The 15,314-nt window shown below is 34.8% G+C and overlaps 3 protein-coding genes across 4 annotated transcripts; 2 read left to right on the top strand and 1 right to left on the bottom strand.

The window, feature by feature from the left end:
* Nucleotides 1-1,311: 1,311 nt before the first annotated feature.
* Nucleotides 1,312-6,831, top strand: LOC140886465 (ATPase 10, plasma membrane-type). Of its 2 annotated transcripts, XM_073293051.1 has the most exons (21): nucleotides 1,312-1,425; nucleotides 1,533-1,652; nucleotides 1,763-1,861; nucleotides 2,003-2,140; nucleotides 2,240-2,374; nucleotides 2,469-2,648; nucleotides 2,741-2,947; nucleotides 3,090-3,209; nucleotides 3,399-3,518; nucleotides 3,608-3,730; nucleotides 3,877-3,981; nucleotides 4,140-4,284; nucleotides 4,557-4,718; nucleotides 4,875-5,113; nucleotides 5,230-5,262; nucleotides 5,335-5,416; nucleotides 5,510-5,670; nucleotides 5,771-5,947; nucleotides 6,070-6,252; nucleotides 6,333-6,496; nucleotides 6,594-6,831. In XM_073293051.1, the coding sequence occupies exons 1-21, from the start codon at nucleotides 1,360-1,362 to the stop codon at nucleotides 6,688-6,690; spliced, it is 2,856 nt and encodes a 951-aa protein (XP_073149152.1). In that variant the 5' UTR covers nucleotides 1,312-1,359; the 3' UTR covers nucleotides 6,691-6,831. The 2 variants fall into 2 exon arrangements, with proteins under 2 accessions (XP_073149152.1, XP_073149160.1); XM_073293059.1 differs by lacking the exons at nucleotides 5,335-5,416; nucleotides 5,510-5,670.
* Nucleotides 6,832-7,078: 247 nt separating this feature from the next.
* Nucleotides 7,079-7,826, top strand: LOC140876116 (uncharacterized). Its single transcript, XM_073279984.1, has one exon. It carries the CDS (start codon nucleotides 7,146-7,148, stop codon nucleotides 7,701-7,703), a length of 558 nt encoding a protein of 185 aa, XP_073136085.1. The 5' UTR covers nucleotides 7,079-7,145; the 3' UTR covers nucleotides 7,704-7,826.
* A 158-nt stretch (nucleotides 7,827-7,984) lies between these two features.
* On the bottom strand, nucleotides 7,985-10,709 carry LOC140891106 (O-fucosyltransferase 36-like). Its single transcript, XM_073299409.1, has 3 exons — nucleotides 9,278-10,709; nucleotides 8,941-9,190; nucleotides 7,985-8,630 (listed from the first exon to the last, which is right to left on the bottom strand). Exons 1-3 carry the CDS (start codon nucleotides 10,564-10,566, stop codon nucleotides 8,454-8,456), a joined length of 1,716 nt encoding a protein of 571 aa, XP_073155510.1. The 5' UTR covers nucleotides 10,567-10,709; the 3' UTR covers nucleotides 7,985-8,453.
* Nucleotides 10,710-15,314: the final 4,605 nt, after the last annotated feature.

The following is a 15,314-nucleotide window of genomic DNA, read 5'->3' as shown; positions in this document are numbered from 1 at the left end:
ATTTGGGCCAGATAAAAACTTCGTTTTTTTTACTAGATACGACTTCGGTTTTAATCGGAAGTAAAAAAATACTATTTTACTTCATGTGTGTCTACTTAGATAATTATATATCTATTTATTAATTCAGTTATTAATATATATATGAAGTAAATCAAAGAAATTGTATATACTAGTGTTTTTTGAAAAAAAATTAAAAATAAACATAACAAATGAATATTATGAGTATGGAGTACGAAGTCTATTTCAAATTATCGCATCGAAGGATCGATCTAGTAACATGATAAGATGGAGTGAAGCATGCAGCCAAGAAATTAAAATACATGTTCATCGATTTGTTCGTAAAAAAAAAAATGAATTTGATATAGAAGATTATGAGAACATGCATGCATGTATATATGCTTGAAGCAATGTGTGAGTGTAGGTGAAATATAATTAGCAAGGAAGTCGGTGCCGATTGGTACGATTTTTACTATATTAAATCAACTTGAAATATAAAAGAACATCTGCATGAAAATGTATAGCACATTCAACTAATAGACTGAATATATAATATGAAAAATCAATAAATTAAATTAAGTACTACAACATATACAAATCCCACCTTCTTCTTACTTGGACGAGTATTTTTGCAAATATTAATGATTAAATTGGTGTACATCAAGCTAGGTCGGGATATCTAAATATATTCATGAAAAGATGATAACATTATTATATTTTGACTCAAATTGAAAATTTAAAAAATATTAATAATAAATACTCTTAGAAATTTTAATTTAAGAACAACTAATTTTCTATTTTTCTTGTATTACAATCAGTTGATTAAAAATAAAATAAAAAAAGGCTAGGTTTGATACGATGAATTTTCTTGTATTAAAATTTTATTTTATAGATGATTTGGATACAACAGTAATAAAATTTAACAATTTGATTAACATGGTTGTATCAATAGGTGAAAATTATGTATTTAATATAATAAAATTAATTATATAAAAAATCTTAGTGGGCCTCTGGTTCCAAGCCCAACCAATTAGATTGGGCTTTGACAAATTTATCATGGGCTAGTGAGTCACAATATGTGTGTGGCGGGTGTTTTGAATAGCGGACCGTTAGGTTAGAAATACGCGCTAAAAATGGTTAATTTAACCAACCTCCATCAAGAATTCAATGGAAGAACACTTAAATGTGTTGCATTTTCACCCAATCGTCAACTCTCAGAATTATTACTTGAAGCATTGGTTCCAGATTTCAATTCGAAACCAATATATATATATATATAACTTCTCTAATCAATGTGGAGCCAGTAAATTATGCTTATATTTTGAAAAATTCTAACAATATTTTGAGGTTTGAAGCTTGAACATGGATGCAGATTTAAACGAACCGTTGTTGAGTCCGCATTCTTTCAGTGGACGACGTATTGATCTGGTACGATACAGAATATTCATGCTTAGCTAGTTTATTTATCACGTTGGAATTCGATCCCCTGGCTGAGAAACAAGAAACTAAGCAGTGTAAAGTTATGGTTTCAACAGGAAAGATTGCCGCTGGAAGAGGTTTTCGAACATTTGGAAACATCTGAATCAGGACTATCAACCGAGGATGCAGAGGCGCGACTCCTGATGTTTGGGTTGAATCTTCTGGAAGAGAAACCGGTGTGCTTCTAGTTGAAACTTGTTTCTTTGATCATTACTCGAGTTTGGACTTAAATGCATGCTACTGTGATAGTATTCACCTAAATGAAAATTTGATGCTTCCTTTGCAGGAAAACAAGTTTTTGAAGTTTCTTAGTTTCATGTGGAATCCTTTGTCGTGGGTGATGGAAGCTGCGGCGGTCATGGCAATAGCTCTAGCTAATGGCGGAGTAAGCTAAAACGAACCGTCTTTTGTCGTTTTGTTTTTCATCTTTTTACACAAAAATCCTGTCCTTTTTCTGCTGGATTTGTTTTCATTTCACAAATCAGATCTTCTCCACATTGATATTATTTCCTCAATGATGTTTCAGAGTCAGGGACCAGACTGGGAGGATTTCGCGGGTATAGTTTGCTTGTTACTGATAAATTCGACTATTAGTTTTATCGAGGAAAACAATGCAGGGAATGCGGCAGCAGCGCTTATGGCACGCTTAGCTCCAATGACAAAGGTTTTACATTTTTGTAGTATTGAATTTACAGCATTTTTCATTTTCGAAAGTAACCTATACGTTGAATGACATTCAATTATCATTCTTTCGGTCGAGCAGGTCCTAAGAGATGGGAAGTGGCAAGAACAAGATGCATCTATTCTAGTACCAGGTGACATAATCAGCATAAAGCTAGGGGATATAACCCCAGCAGATGCGCGCCTGCTTGAGGGAGACCCCTTAAAAATTGATCAGGCAAATGTTTCTTCTTTTTAGCAAAAGAACTTATAATTTGATTGACAAAATGAAAAAATCTAGTATCAGAATCTACTTGAAATGCTTTGCACAGTCAGCTCTTACCGGAGAATCTCTACCTGTCACCAAGAAGACTGGCGACTTAGTCTTTTCTGGTTCAACTTGCAAACTTGGTGAAATCGAAGCTGTGGTAATAGCTACTGGTGTTCACACTTTCTTTGGAAAAGCTGCACAACTAGTAGAATCTACTGAAGTTACAGGCCATCTCCAGAAGGTTACAGATTAAATTCTCAGCAATCAACTACTTTGATATTTGAAATTTACTATAGCCGGAATAAGAGTTGTGACCCGCAGCCATTATTGCAGGTCTTGAAGTCAATTGGAAACTTTTGCATTTGCTCTATAGCAGTTGGAATGATATTTGAAAGCATTGTAATGATCTTTGTTCAGAAACGTTCGTATAGGACTGCAGTCAACAACTTACTGGTGCTCTTAATTGGAGGAATTCCCATTGCTATGCCTACAGTATTATCTGTCACACTTGCTATTGGCTCACATCGCCTCTCCCAGCAGGTGAATGCTTCAATCAATTACAAGAAAGACCGTACCTATGAACCACGCAGAAAATAATGCATTATAGCCGAACATCAGCACTATAGGAAATCAGGAGTTAAAGTTCTTGTTTCTTTCTTCTTTTTTCTTTTTTTCACACCAGGGTGCAATTACAAAGAGGATAACAGCTATTGAAGAGATGGCTGGAATGGATGTTCTATGCAGTGATAAAACTGGAACCCTTACACTAAATTGTCTTACGATTGACTCGAACCTTATTGAGGTATATTAATTATAATGGGGAAGTAACTTTATTTTGTGGCCTTATGGTCCCTGGAACAGATTAATTCGAAATCAATGTAAAAATTTCTTTGTCTTTTACAGCCACTTAGATCTTAGATCAAGAATGAGTTTTTAGATGGTTTGGTGTAAAGAATATGTTTCTTTGGTACATATGAAAACCATTGAACAGGTATTTGACAGATACATGGACAAGGACTCTATTGTTTTACTAGCTGCAAGAGCATCACGACTGGAGAATCAAGATGCTATCGACACTGCAATTATTAACATGCTTGGTGATCCAAAAGAGGTAGTCTATAAGTGATTATTCGATTATATCTTCGTGAAAATGGGAAAAAATACAGCGAGATATATAGATCAACATTTTATCATCTGCAGGCACGTTCGAATATCACAGAAGTGCATTTCCTTCCATTCAATCCTGTGGACAAACGTACCGCAATTACGTATATTGACTCTGATGGCAAGTGGTATCGTGCCAGCAAAGGAGCTCCTGAGCAGGTACATCGCCTTTAATAACCTTTATTGTCCATATAATAGAGTTTTATCATACAATGGTAAAATAATAGAGTTTTATCATACAATGGTAAAATAATAGAGTTTTATCATACAATGGTAAACTAATGCCACTTAAAATTTTCAACCAGATCCTGAATTTATGCAAAGACAAAAAATACATTGCTGAAAAGGTGCACACACTTGTTGACAAGTTTGCTGAATGGGGTTTACGTTCTCTTGCCGTTGCCTTTCAGGTAAGCACTGTCTCTGCGATTCTGCCTGATGAGTAAATTGCAAAGCCAAATAGCATACTTGCAGTAAAGGGAGCGTTTCAACAAAATGACAATATGAATTAAACTTATGCATATATCTGGCCATACAGATTCAATGAACTTTAAAAAATTATTTTCAGGAAGTTCCAGAAAAATCAAAGGAGAGCTCGGGTGGGGCCTGGAGATTTTGTGGATTATTACCCTTATTCGATCCACCAAGACATGACAGTGCTGAAACCATTCGCCGAGCACTTAATCTGGGAGTCTCTGTCAAAATGATAACAGGCAGGTGACCTCATATAAGTTAGTAATCTGCTACGATGAATCATAATTCACAGGTCCATTCCAAACTGGTGCCACTTGTTGGTTTGATTTATCACCAAATGCTCCAGATAAAATTCATTTGACGCCAATTTTCAGGTCATAGAAATAAACATAACAGTGTATATCGAGTCAAGTTTACTTCCGGAAAAGTTTGAATTAGAAAATACACATGTTCATTAAAAGGTGTTTCAGATGTGTTTTAGAGATTACGAAGAAATTTCTACTCTTAACAGGCGATCAATTAGCAATAGCAAAAGAGACAGGTCGGCGACTTGGCATGGGAACAAATATGTACCCTTCTACATCATTGTTAGGCCATGACAAAGATGAACATGAAGCTCTTCCAGTGGATGAGCTTATTGAAAAAGCAGATGGATTTGCTGGTGTCTTTCCTGGTAATTAGATGTTCTGGCTACAGTTTTATTTAGAAATCATATAAATAAAACTAAGTTTTTTGGGTTTCATTGAATATTTTTATATGTTTGTCAGTCTATTGTATCTCTTCAATGTTTTTTTATGCTTACCAAATCGTCCTGCTCTGTAACTCTCAGAACACAAGTATGAAATAGTAAAAATCCTACAGCAAAAGAAGCATGTATGTGGAATGACTGGAGATGGTGTAAATGATGCACCGGCTCTAAAGAAGGCCGATATAGGAATAGCAGTATCTGCTGCTACAGATGCCGCTCGGAGTGCTGCTGATATGGTTTTGACAGAGCCAGGCTTAAGTGTTATTATCAGCGCTGTTTTAACTAGCAGAGCTATATTCCAAAGGATGAAAAACTATACAGTTAAGTTCACATTCTTTAAGATTAACAACAAAATGATTACATTATAAATATCAAATTTTGTGGTTATACATAGGAGGAAATGCTTTCATAACCAAACTTTATCATGTGTATGCAGATATATGCTGTCTCCATAACTATTAGGATCGTGGTGAGCACCAAGCTTTCTTGAACTTTTCCGAGCATTTTTGTCCAGAACTGTATTTTTTTACAATTTTTGCAGTTTGGATTTACACTACTAGCACTGATATGGCAATATGACTTCCCTCCTTTCATGGTTCTGATAATAGCAATACTGAATGATGGTATGCTGGATGATAAGATTTTTCCCCTCCTCTTGATTGATTGTAAACTTTTTTCCCATAACCTACTGTGAGTCATTTCTGCATATTATGTAGGCACCATAATTACTATTTCGAAAGATAGAGTAAAGCCATCTCCTAGGCCAGATAGTTGGAAGCTCTACACAATATTTGCCACTGGGATTGTTATGGGCACCTATCTTGCATTAGTTACCGTCTTATTTTACTGGTTAGCATTTAGCACCAATTTTTTCGAGGTGATAGTTCCCATCAATTTAGTTTCATAATTTCCACTCTGTTGCAAACTTTTTATGTTGCTCATGATTCTTCTCTTTATATTTGATCATTTGACTGCAGATACATTTCCACACAAAATCTCTGTCACAGAGTACAGAAGAAATGTCATCTGCAGTTTATCTGCAAGTCAGCATTCTTAGTCAGGCATTGATATTTGTTACCCGTAGCCGCCGCAGCTGGTCATTCAGCGAGAGGCCTGGAACCTTATTGATTTGTGCTTTTATTGTTGCTCAACTGGTAATTAAACGAAACTCAGCTGAATAGTATTCATATCGATACGGCCTGATCCAACCAGTCTGCAACTGAGAAATATTATGAATTTTTTTCCAAGACAAAGTGATTAAAGATTTGTTCTCCAGGTAGCTACTTTGATTGCAGTATATGCACATATTAGCTTTGCTCCAGTTAAAGGCATCGGATGGCGCTGGGCAGGTGTTATATGGTTATATAGTCTTGTCTTCTACGTTCCTCTTGATGTCATCAAGTTCACAATTAGCTATGCTTTGAGTGGAGAAGCATGGAACTTAGTTTTTGAAAGGAAGGTGAGAAGTTTGCTGAATTTTCAAACCTTTTTTTTTTCTGATGAATGGTTAAGCAATCATGTTTGGTTCTTTCTGAATAGACGGCTTTTACGTCAAAAGACTATGGGAAGAAAGAGAGGGAAGCCAGGTGGGTGGTTTCTCAAAGGAATCTGCAGGGCTTACTCAGGTCAAATTCTGATAAATATAGGGGGCCTTCTCCAATCGGCGTCGCCGAGCAAACCCGTCATCATGCTGAAATCACCAGGTTTCTAAAACAGCTAAAATACCAAGTGAAGTGTTTCCATTGATCACTACTTATTTCTATGACTTATTGCATTTGTTTCTGTAATTGAAAAACGCAGGCCTGGAGAATTGCATAATCTTAGAGGTCATATAGAGTCAGTGGCAAGGCTCAAGAACTTGGATTCTGAGAAAATACAGAAATGTCACACAATTTGAAAAACAGCTTATGCAGCTTCCAATAAAAGGCAAGCAATTAAGGTTGCAACAGAGAGTTACTGAAAGCACTGTTTTGGCCCTTTCTTTAGTGGTGAAATCGATTCTAGTTTATTCTATTCGGATTTAAATTTGTATTCTTCTATTCACAGCCTCATTTCATTGTCTCAATCTATTTTGAGCAAATCCAAAGATGCACGTTCATGTAAATCATCCAACTCAAAAAAAATTTGCCAGAAAAAAATATAACAATTGACAGAGTATATATTTTTGTAACTGAAAATTTCACGATAAAAAACAAAGGAATATTAAGAATATAATATAATTTTGTAATTTTTTGGAAAACAATTTTTTGTAAAGCTTTTTGTGGTGTTTGGAGTGGCACCACAGATTTTAATATTGACCAAAGTCTCCTGCCCAATATCCAATCATCAATTAGTGGCCACAACCAGAGAAAAATGGCGACTCTACCACCTTCGTCTCTCCGACTCCCCAAACCAAGCTCAGCATTCCCATCCTCGGCCCGCCTGAACTCGCCGCCTCGAAATTTCACTATCCTCCGCGCCGCAACCGAAGAAGATCCCTCCCCAGACGAGCCCGAATCCGAACCAGGCACGGAAGACAGCTTCGAAAACCGCCTGTACAAGATCCGCCTTCGTAACCGCAGTGGCACGGGCAAGAAAGCGGAGCTTCGGAAAAGCAAAAAAGGGAAGAAAAGTGGGTCCGGATCAGGATCAGGATCTGGGTCGAGCATTTTCCTGCCTCCGGTGCCGCTTAAAGAAGCTGTGTCTGAAGGGTTGAGTGTGGAATTCGGGTTCAGCTCTTTTGCGGAGCGTATCCACGGCCGGCTTGCCATTCTTGGATTATGTGCTCTGTTATCAGTGGAGTTGGCGACTGGACAGGGAGTGATAAGCTATCATTCACCAGCTATTATTTTCATTCAGTTGTATTTCGTGGCTGCTGTTTCTGCTTTGTATGTCAAGTATGAGAAGGAGAAAGTGAGTGTGTGGCCATAGTTTCTGTATTTTTGGAAAAAAGTGTGTTTATTCTGTCGGCATGAATACAACTCCACGAGTATTTTTATTTTTTATTTTATCAAAGTTTTGGTTGCCTGACACACTCTGATCGTTGCTTGTATCTGATTTTTTAATATCATACAACAAATTTATGTGATTATGTTCAGAGAAAGCTTTAGAATAAAAACAAGAAACTTGAAAGAACAAGACCCTGAAAATTAGTATTTCCAGGCATGTTTGGAGCAAGAGAGTCGAAACCGATTGGAGAGTACAAATAGCAATCAAATGTTGTGCATAAGTTGTCAAACATATGTTCTCATTATTCAGCGAACAAAAACGGGTAACGCTGTTCAAAGTTTCCCCTAAATGTACATCAGACGAAGCCTCGGAGGAGGTTCACAAGTCACAACAACGAAATGTTACATGTCCAACCATCACAATGCGCCAAACTAAGCTAGGCAAGACAATCAACTTCAATAAACAAATCCGGAACCCTATGAATCATCCATCAGAATGCAGATGAAGAAAAATCAGCCAAGATCCCATCGCAGGATGTGTTTTGCTTGTTCGAACAAACTCCAACACAGCAAGTTCCACTGCCATGTCTTCCGTTGTTCACGCCTCTGCGGTGGGTGGTAATAAAAGAATTGGAAAAAAATAATCAAATAGAGCAACTCCTCTTCCCATCGTTGCTATCTAGGTGACAGAATGTTTTCCTGTTGAGTGTACATGAATATACACATGACCCGTTCACTCATCTTCTGCAATAAAATTCGGATTTTCACCCTGACACAGGTATTCATCACATAAAGATGCTGATCCCCAGTCCTTACGAAGCCGCAAGATATCTTCCGTAAATGTAGACCCAGAGGATCCAATAAACACGGTAGACAGAGCACAAATAGTCTTATCTAACATTGCTTCCACCTTCATGATGAAAATTCAATTTTAAAGTAAGTGGCCTTGTTCAAAAGTTGCTTTGCCCTAACTTCAACATTTTTCAAAGTGTTTATTTATTGATTCCAACAATTGACGAAAGATTTCTGATTCATTTATGGCTGTTAAAAGCAAGAGCTAAATTGATCATCGAGTCTTATTTTGTGCTAAAAGTTAAATTGACTTTAACGAAGAAAAAAAAAAACAGAGTATTTGTGAACAATGACATCATCAAAATTCATCTAGAGATAAATGACTTGCAATTGAATCGATAAAAGAAACAAGCAAATTGAAAGCTCACCTGAGGATCTTCCTCAAGTCCATGCCTGTATAGAAGAGCATCCCACTTTTCAGCAAAATTACGTGCAGGTCTATGAACAAGTGGCACAGTCTTCCCATTCCAGGTAAGGAGTGACTGCAGTAAACCAGTTTCACTTGCTGCAGCATCTGTAGAAAGATATATCACAGGAGTGCCAGCCCGTTCAACCACTCTATTTATGCAATCTGCAGCTTGAGGAACAGGGTAAAAGCAGCTTGGTTTCTTGGCGTTGCTGGAAAAACATCAACAAAGTTCAACAAGAGGTTATATAAAGCCATTGCAAAATGTGGAAACAAGACCAGAATGAACGAGAACGAACCAGAATTTCAAGAAACCATGTCGCCGAAAATGAAGAGCTATGAAGTCCTTCCCAAGGAATGTCTGAATAAAACGTTGAGCAGTGAGCAGAATAAGCCGATTTGGCTCCAGCAGTGTCTTACATTTGTGGGCAATAGGACCACCAGACTGCATCACCCGGTCCCTCTCCACATCTGCAAAGAACATGTCTCCAACTGCGATAACATCATCATCCGAGGTAAACTTACCTAAGACATCCTGAACCGTTTTTGCCTTTGGATTCTTCACATCCTCCTTCCAAACCGCTTCAATCTTACCAAATGTGAGACCCAACCCCTTCAATTTCTTCACATGATCATCATCCACAAAACAAGGCTGCGGCAATGAGAAATAGCATAAGAATTTGTCGATATGCACAGAATTCTTCTTACTCTCCAACAATTCCTCAAACGTGACCACAACTTTCCTTCCCACACACTTGTTAATATTCTCAATATCCAGTACCCGATGGAACTCGTAATCAACCTTTGCACTAGGGATCACCAAAACACGATTGAGCAAAGCTGCAAAGAACATGTGCTTCTCCAAACAGATCAAATGATTCGACATTTGACCAGAAGTACAAATTGCAAACAGATACTTGTTTGATTTCGGCTTCCACTCAACAGTCTTCCTCTCAGATAACCTCTGATCCACCTTCCCGCACCTGCTCCAACCCCCAAAACTTGCATCTGTGTAGTTCTCATTCAAATCCACGAAATCCCCACTTTCATGGGATGACAAAAGAACCCCTTGAATTTGTTTGTTCAATGAAATTTCGCTGAAAACACGAGATTTCAAGTCCTCGAGCATTGAAGAAGTCACAATGCCTTTATCACCACCGTCAAAAGAACTCCGATTCACCACACCGCCATTCTTCACATCATCAAGATACAATTTTGTCACCAATGCGGTCCTATTCCACGTTTTGAAGAGCTCAATTTCCTGCTGCTTAAGCAAACTCAGAGCGCGCAATTCAGACTCGCGCATACGATTAACCGAAGGATTTTCTCCGAGATCCTTAGCCGTCGGTATGCGGGTTTGGAAAAGGTTCTTCAGGTCCGTCGTAAAATAGAGCAACAATATCATGAGGGGCAAGAAAACCGCAAAAAGATACCTCTTATGGCATTTGCGGGAGGTGCTCGAGATTTGATCCTTGAAATCGTCGATCTGGAACGAGGAACGGCGGTGGTTGGCGTCGCTGGACCTGGCATTCTGAGAAATTAGGTTTTCGTGATCCTCCTCTTCATCAGAGTGCTCGCGTTCCATCATCACCCAACCCTTTTTCCCACGATTTCGAGGAAAAATCACAGAAATCGTATGAATAGCAATTTTTCTGGGTCTGTGCAGTGGAAAGAGCAAGTACAGCTAATTTCCATTAATGGATTTGTGGTGGTTGATCGGAGGAGAAAGGTCGTCGGTGGACAGTGACCCATTACCGGTCCAAGTCACCGGGCTGGGTCATATTTATTTCGTGGTCGGCCCAAATTTTTTAATTGGATTGTAACCTCAATTGCATGGCCCAATACATACACTCATCGGTCCTTTTTTTTGGGCTCGTGATGAAAAACCATTTGTCTGTCTTGTAACGGGACGAAATCTTCTGCTACACTTGGTGCTACAAATCGTGCTACATTTTGCTAAAAAAAACCATTTTTGCACAAATTATTAAAAATTAAATTCACTAAACAACATGTATGAACAATATATAATTAATCATTGATAAAATTTTCGATTCACCTATTTTTTCAATTTAAAAAAATCATCAATACATTATTTTACTCATTTATCGTGCTTGGGACACAATTTATTGCCCATTTTAATTGAAAAATAGGTGAATCAAAAATTTTATCAATGATTAATTATATTTTGTTCATCAATGTTGTTTAGTGAATTTAATTTTTAATAATTTGTGCAAACGAGGTTTTTTTTAGAAAAAGTGTAGCACGGTTTGTAACACCAAATGTAGCAGAGGATTTCGTCCCGCCTTGTAACATATGTATAAATTTGTTTGTATGTTCTCATCAAATAAATTTGTCTAGTTACCATATATATACATATACTACATTATAACTATATTATTAAATTTGAAAGATTTAAAATAACCAATTTTAATGTCTTGATGTGTTGTTTCCTGATCATAAAACAAAAATATAATTCTTGTATCGATTCTTGATCAATTGATTTGACACGACGCATAACAAGAATATCTCCATAGCTACAATCGAACCAAGTTTGATAAAAAGGAAACTTAAGACATTTTCACAATTGTCCCTTCAAATTTCGAATTGCCAATAGTATTAATAAATTAAACTCTAATCACCATCCTATCCAAACTAGACATCACTCATTTCTTGAAGCATCACGTGTACTATTATATAATTCAACAAAATCATAAGATAATATAGAAAAACCAAAGCAAAGAGCAGCGAGGATTATGATTGATTATTATGTAAATATAATATAATTTGGATTTCATCATTTTGTTGGAAAATGCAAGTGTTTTTCAGACAGCAACCCTTAATTGTGTGCCTTCTTTTTATTCCTTAATTTCGGAACTCAGACCCCCAATCCGGGGAAACGGATCTCCAATTTTTTTTATACATATATGAGCCATGCGTCGCAGGCATTCAACAAACTCATGTAATTTTGTCTGTATGTATTGGAAAATGAAAAAGGCTTCAAAATTGCAAGACAAAAAAGCCCCCAATAATTGCCTTCATGTCTTCTTTACCGACAAATGATGATAGCCAGTTTAACCAATCACTCATAAAATCCTTTGCAATTCTTTCAAAATCTGTCTGAAATTTCATTTCATATATCGTCGTGTTGCGTTGTTCATGTAAAAATATACATATTTTTTGTTTGACAAGTAAAATATGCATTTTTTTATGCATGATGTCGACAAATATGTATTTTAATGTAGACACATGTCCGAAAGAGGAGTATACAAAATCAGTTTGATGTAGCTTTTCATTTTACGTGGAATTATATATTACAGTATCGGTATATGCTTGATCTACCAAGCAATTAAAAGTTAGTTGATTTGATTAGTTCCACCATATGTTTTGGTAATTTTCTAAGGAATATCATTTTTAGTTAGTCAAGTCCATCGCCAAAATTTCACGGATCAATTTCGTGAAAAATTATGAATTTTCACTACAAACACAACGTTTACAAAAAAATTTATTTATTATTTTTTCACGTGATATAATACATTGATTCTCAAGTAAATAAAAATCATTAGAATCAAAATAGATGTTGTTAAAGAAAATATCTCCAACACCAAAATATACTTATTATTCATCATTCAATGCATATTTTATTTTCATAGAAATCGTGAGGTCCTCCCTAACGCCACAGATATTTATAATGATCATAGCTAGCTCATGATTAGAATCTAGAATAAAAGAAGTAAAGAAAGATCAAAAGCAAAATGATGAAATATTGAACATGCTTATTGCATAAAGGGAATTTAGTTTACTAAAATACTTGACGCCTGACCAAGGCAATAGAGACCTCGTTCGGTATGCTCCAAAAAGCCCCAATTAATGTCTCTGTTTCACCAACTAATTATTATTGCAAGTAAATTTTGCTCAAATTTAACCTCAACAAGAAATTTTTTCGCAATGCGAATGAACCAATCCACTAGCCTATATTATGACCTACAAATTAAAGTAACCTGCCTAGAAAATCAATGGAAATTCGATATTATTATGACCTTTTTTTGGAGTAAATATTGTAACTTTATTTACACGGCAATTAAAAACCATTTAAGTTACAACACTGAACACACACACACACATATATACCTACAAATTAACTCAATATATATATATATATATATATATACACACACACATTATTGCAAAATTTTCAAATTCAAATCAAGAAGACAAATTTGAATGCTCCACGTCTTATAATTATATTTCTTCTATGGTCAAACTAAAGCCAAACGAAAAGTCAAGATAGTTGCCTTTCCTCTCCTAACTAGTATAATCCAACCAAAGTCACACCAATGACATCAAATTTGTTTTCAAAAAAATTTACTTCGAAAAAATTTATGCACCTTTTCAAAAAAAATTACGTCAAAATTTCTTCTATAAACTACTTGGAATTGTTTATTTCTCAGCTATAATTCACATATTTGTATTGGCAATTGGTAATTGAATAAATTGATTGATGAATTATAATACATCCGACATCAAAATCTTAAGTTTGAGATGAAATCTGGAACTCAATATTAAATTATAACATCAATATATCCCCTAACTAAAAAAAACTAAAATCATATTGATTGTATTATAATTATTCACAAATATCGATCTCACATATAAATTTTGTAAAACATATCTTTTATTCGATTCAATTTATAAAATATTATGTTTTATGTCAATATATTACTTTACATTGTATATATGAATACGGTTGAGTCCTGGAGATAGATATTGGGATGTGAGCACGGAAGACCTACGCATCGTTATTAAATTGACGTTTAATTCAGTAAAACAATTCTTTTTTTTTTTAATAAAAAAAAAATAGAAGAAGAAGTTGAAGCGAAGGGGTCAATACAAGTGGAAGCATCCAAGAAGTGTGATCCAAGTTGATGGATCGCATTCTCTTGCCCGTTCAAAACGCCGCCGTGTGAGCTTCATTGACACACTAATCCCAAGTCTACGTTGACTGCTGTTTCTGAAACATTGCCTTTAATTTATTTTAATTTTAATTTTTTTTTCCAACTCAGCGGTTTGTTGGACCCCGGATGATTTTTCTCCTATTTCGTATGATGACGGATAAGAATTTTATAGAATCTTGTATTTATTTATTTATTATTATACAATAACACCGTGGTATATTTTAGATATATAATATCATGATAGATTAATATAGACTAAAATTCATTTTGATACACGAACAATTGATAAAATATCAAATTGATATATGAACTATTGAAAATGGTTTAATTGGTACATAATCAACTTATAAAGCCAATTTTATCCTTCACCTACATTATTTTAAAGTCTAATATTTTTGTTAAATTAAAATATATACATAATTTATTTTTAAATATTATTTTATTAATACAATTATAAACATAAATTTATATTTATTTAAATTTTATATTATAGAAAAGAGATTGTACTCATTGTAAGAAACATTGTAAATATTAATTAATACAAACATGCACATATACATATATATATATAACAATTGATAAATTATATATTTAAAAATAATATATATTAAAAATATATAATAAAAGATATATATTTTACTGTTTATTTATGTTATAATATTATTATTTATATTAATCAAATTAAAAATTATATATATATGTGTGTGTCTTTCATTTATAATCCATAAATTTTACGTTGAATATTTTTTCGTATAATGATATGTAATATTTTTTTTATAGTATAGTAATTAGTAAATATAAATTTATATTTACAATTGTAATTAATATAATAATTTAAAAGATAAAAATATGTATGTAGACTTGTAGTTTAATTAATCAATTTAATAACAATATTTAATTTAAAAGAAATTTAAGAAAAGAGCAAAATTGACTTTTGAGTTTGATTATATACCAATTAAACCATTTTCAATAGTTCATATACCAATTTGACATTTTATCAATAGTTCATGTACCAAAATATTTATTTATTATTATTATACTATAACACTGTGGTATATTTTAGATATATAATATCATGATAGATTTATATATATATATATATATATATATATATATATATAATCTTGTTCTCCTGCACATCAGTGTGCAGGGATTTTGTGTGCACCCTGTGATGTTCGCGTGAACATCTGAGATGTTCTTGCGAACATCTGATTTTTTTTTTAGATGTTCGCGTGAACATCCCGCGGTGCACACAAAATCCCTGCACACTGGTGTGCAGTGGATCATGACTATATATATATATATAAAGAGTTTCTTTCAGGTGCCCACCTACCATGCCCACCACCATGTCCACCAATGATGTGATACTATTCTATTGGATGTG

This window comes from Henckelia pumila, chromosome 1 (genome assembly GCF_033568475.1).
Source record: "Henckelia pumila isolate YLH828 chromosome 1, ASM3356847v2, whole genome shotgun sequence".
Taxonomy (NCBI): Eukaryota; Viridiplantae; Streptophyta; class Magnoliopsida; order Lamiales; family Gesneriaceae; genus Henckelia; species Henckelia pumila.
Note: the sequence above shows the minus strand (reverse complement) of the source record. Positions and strands in the feature narration are given on the sequence as shown.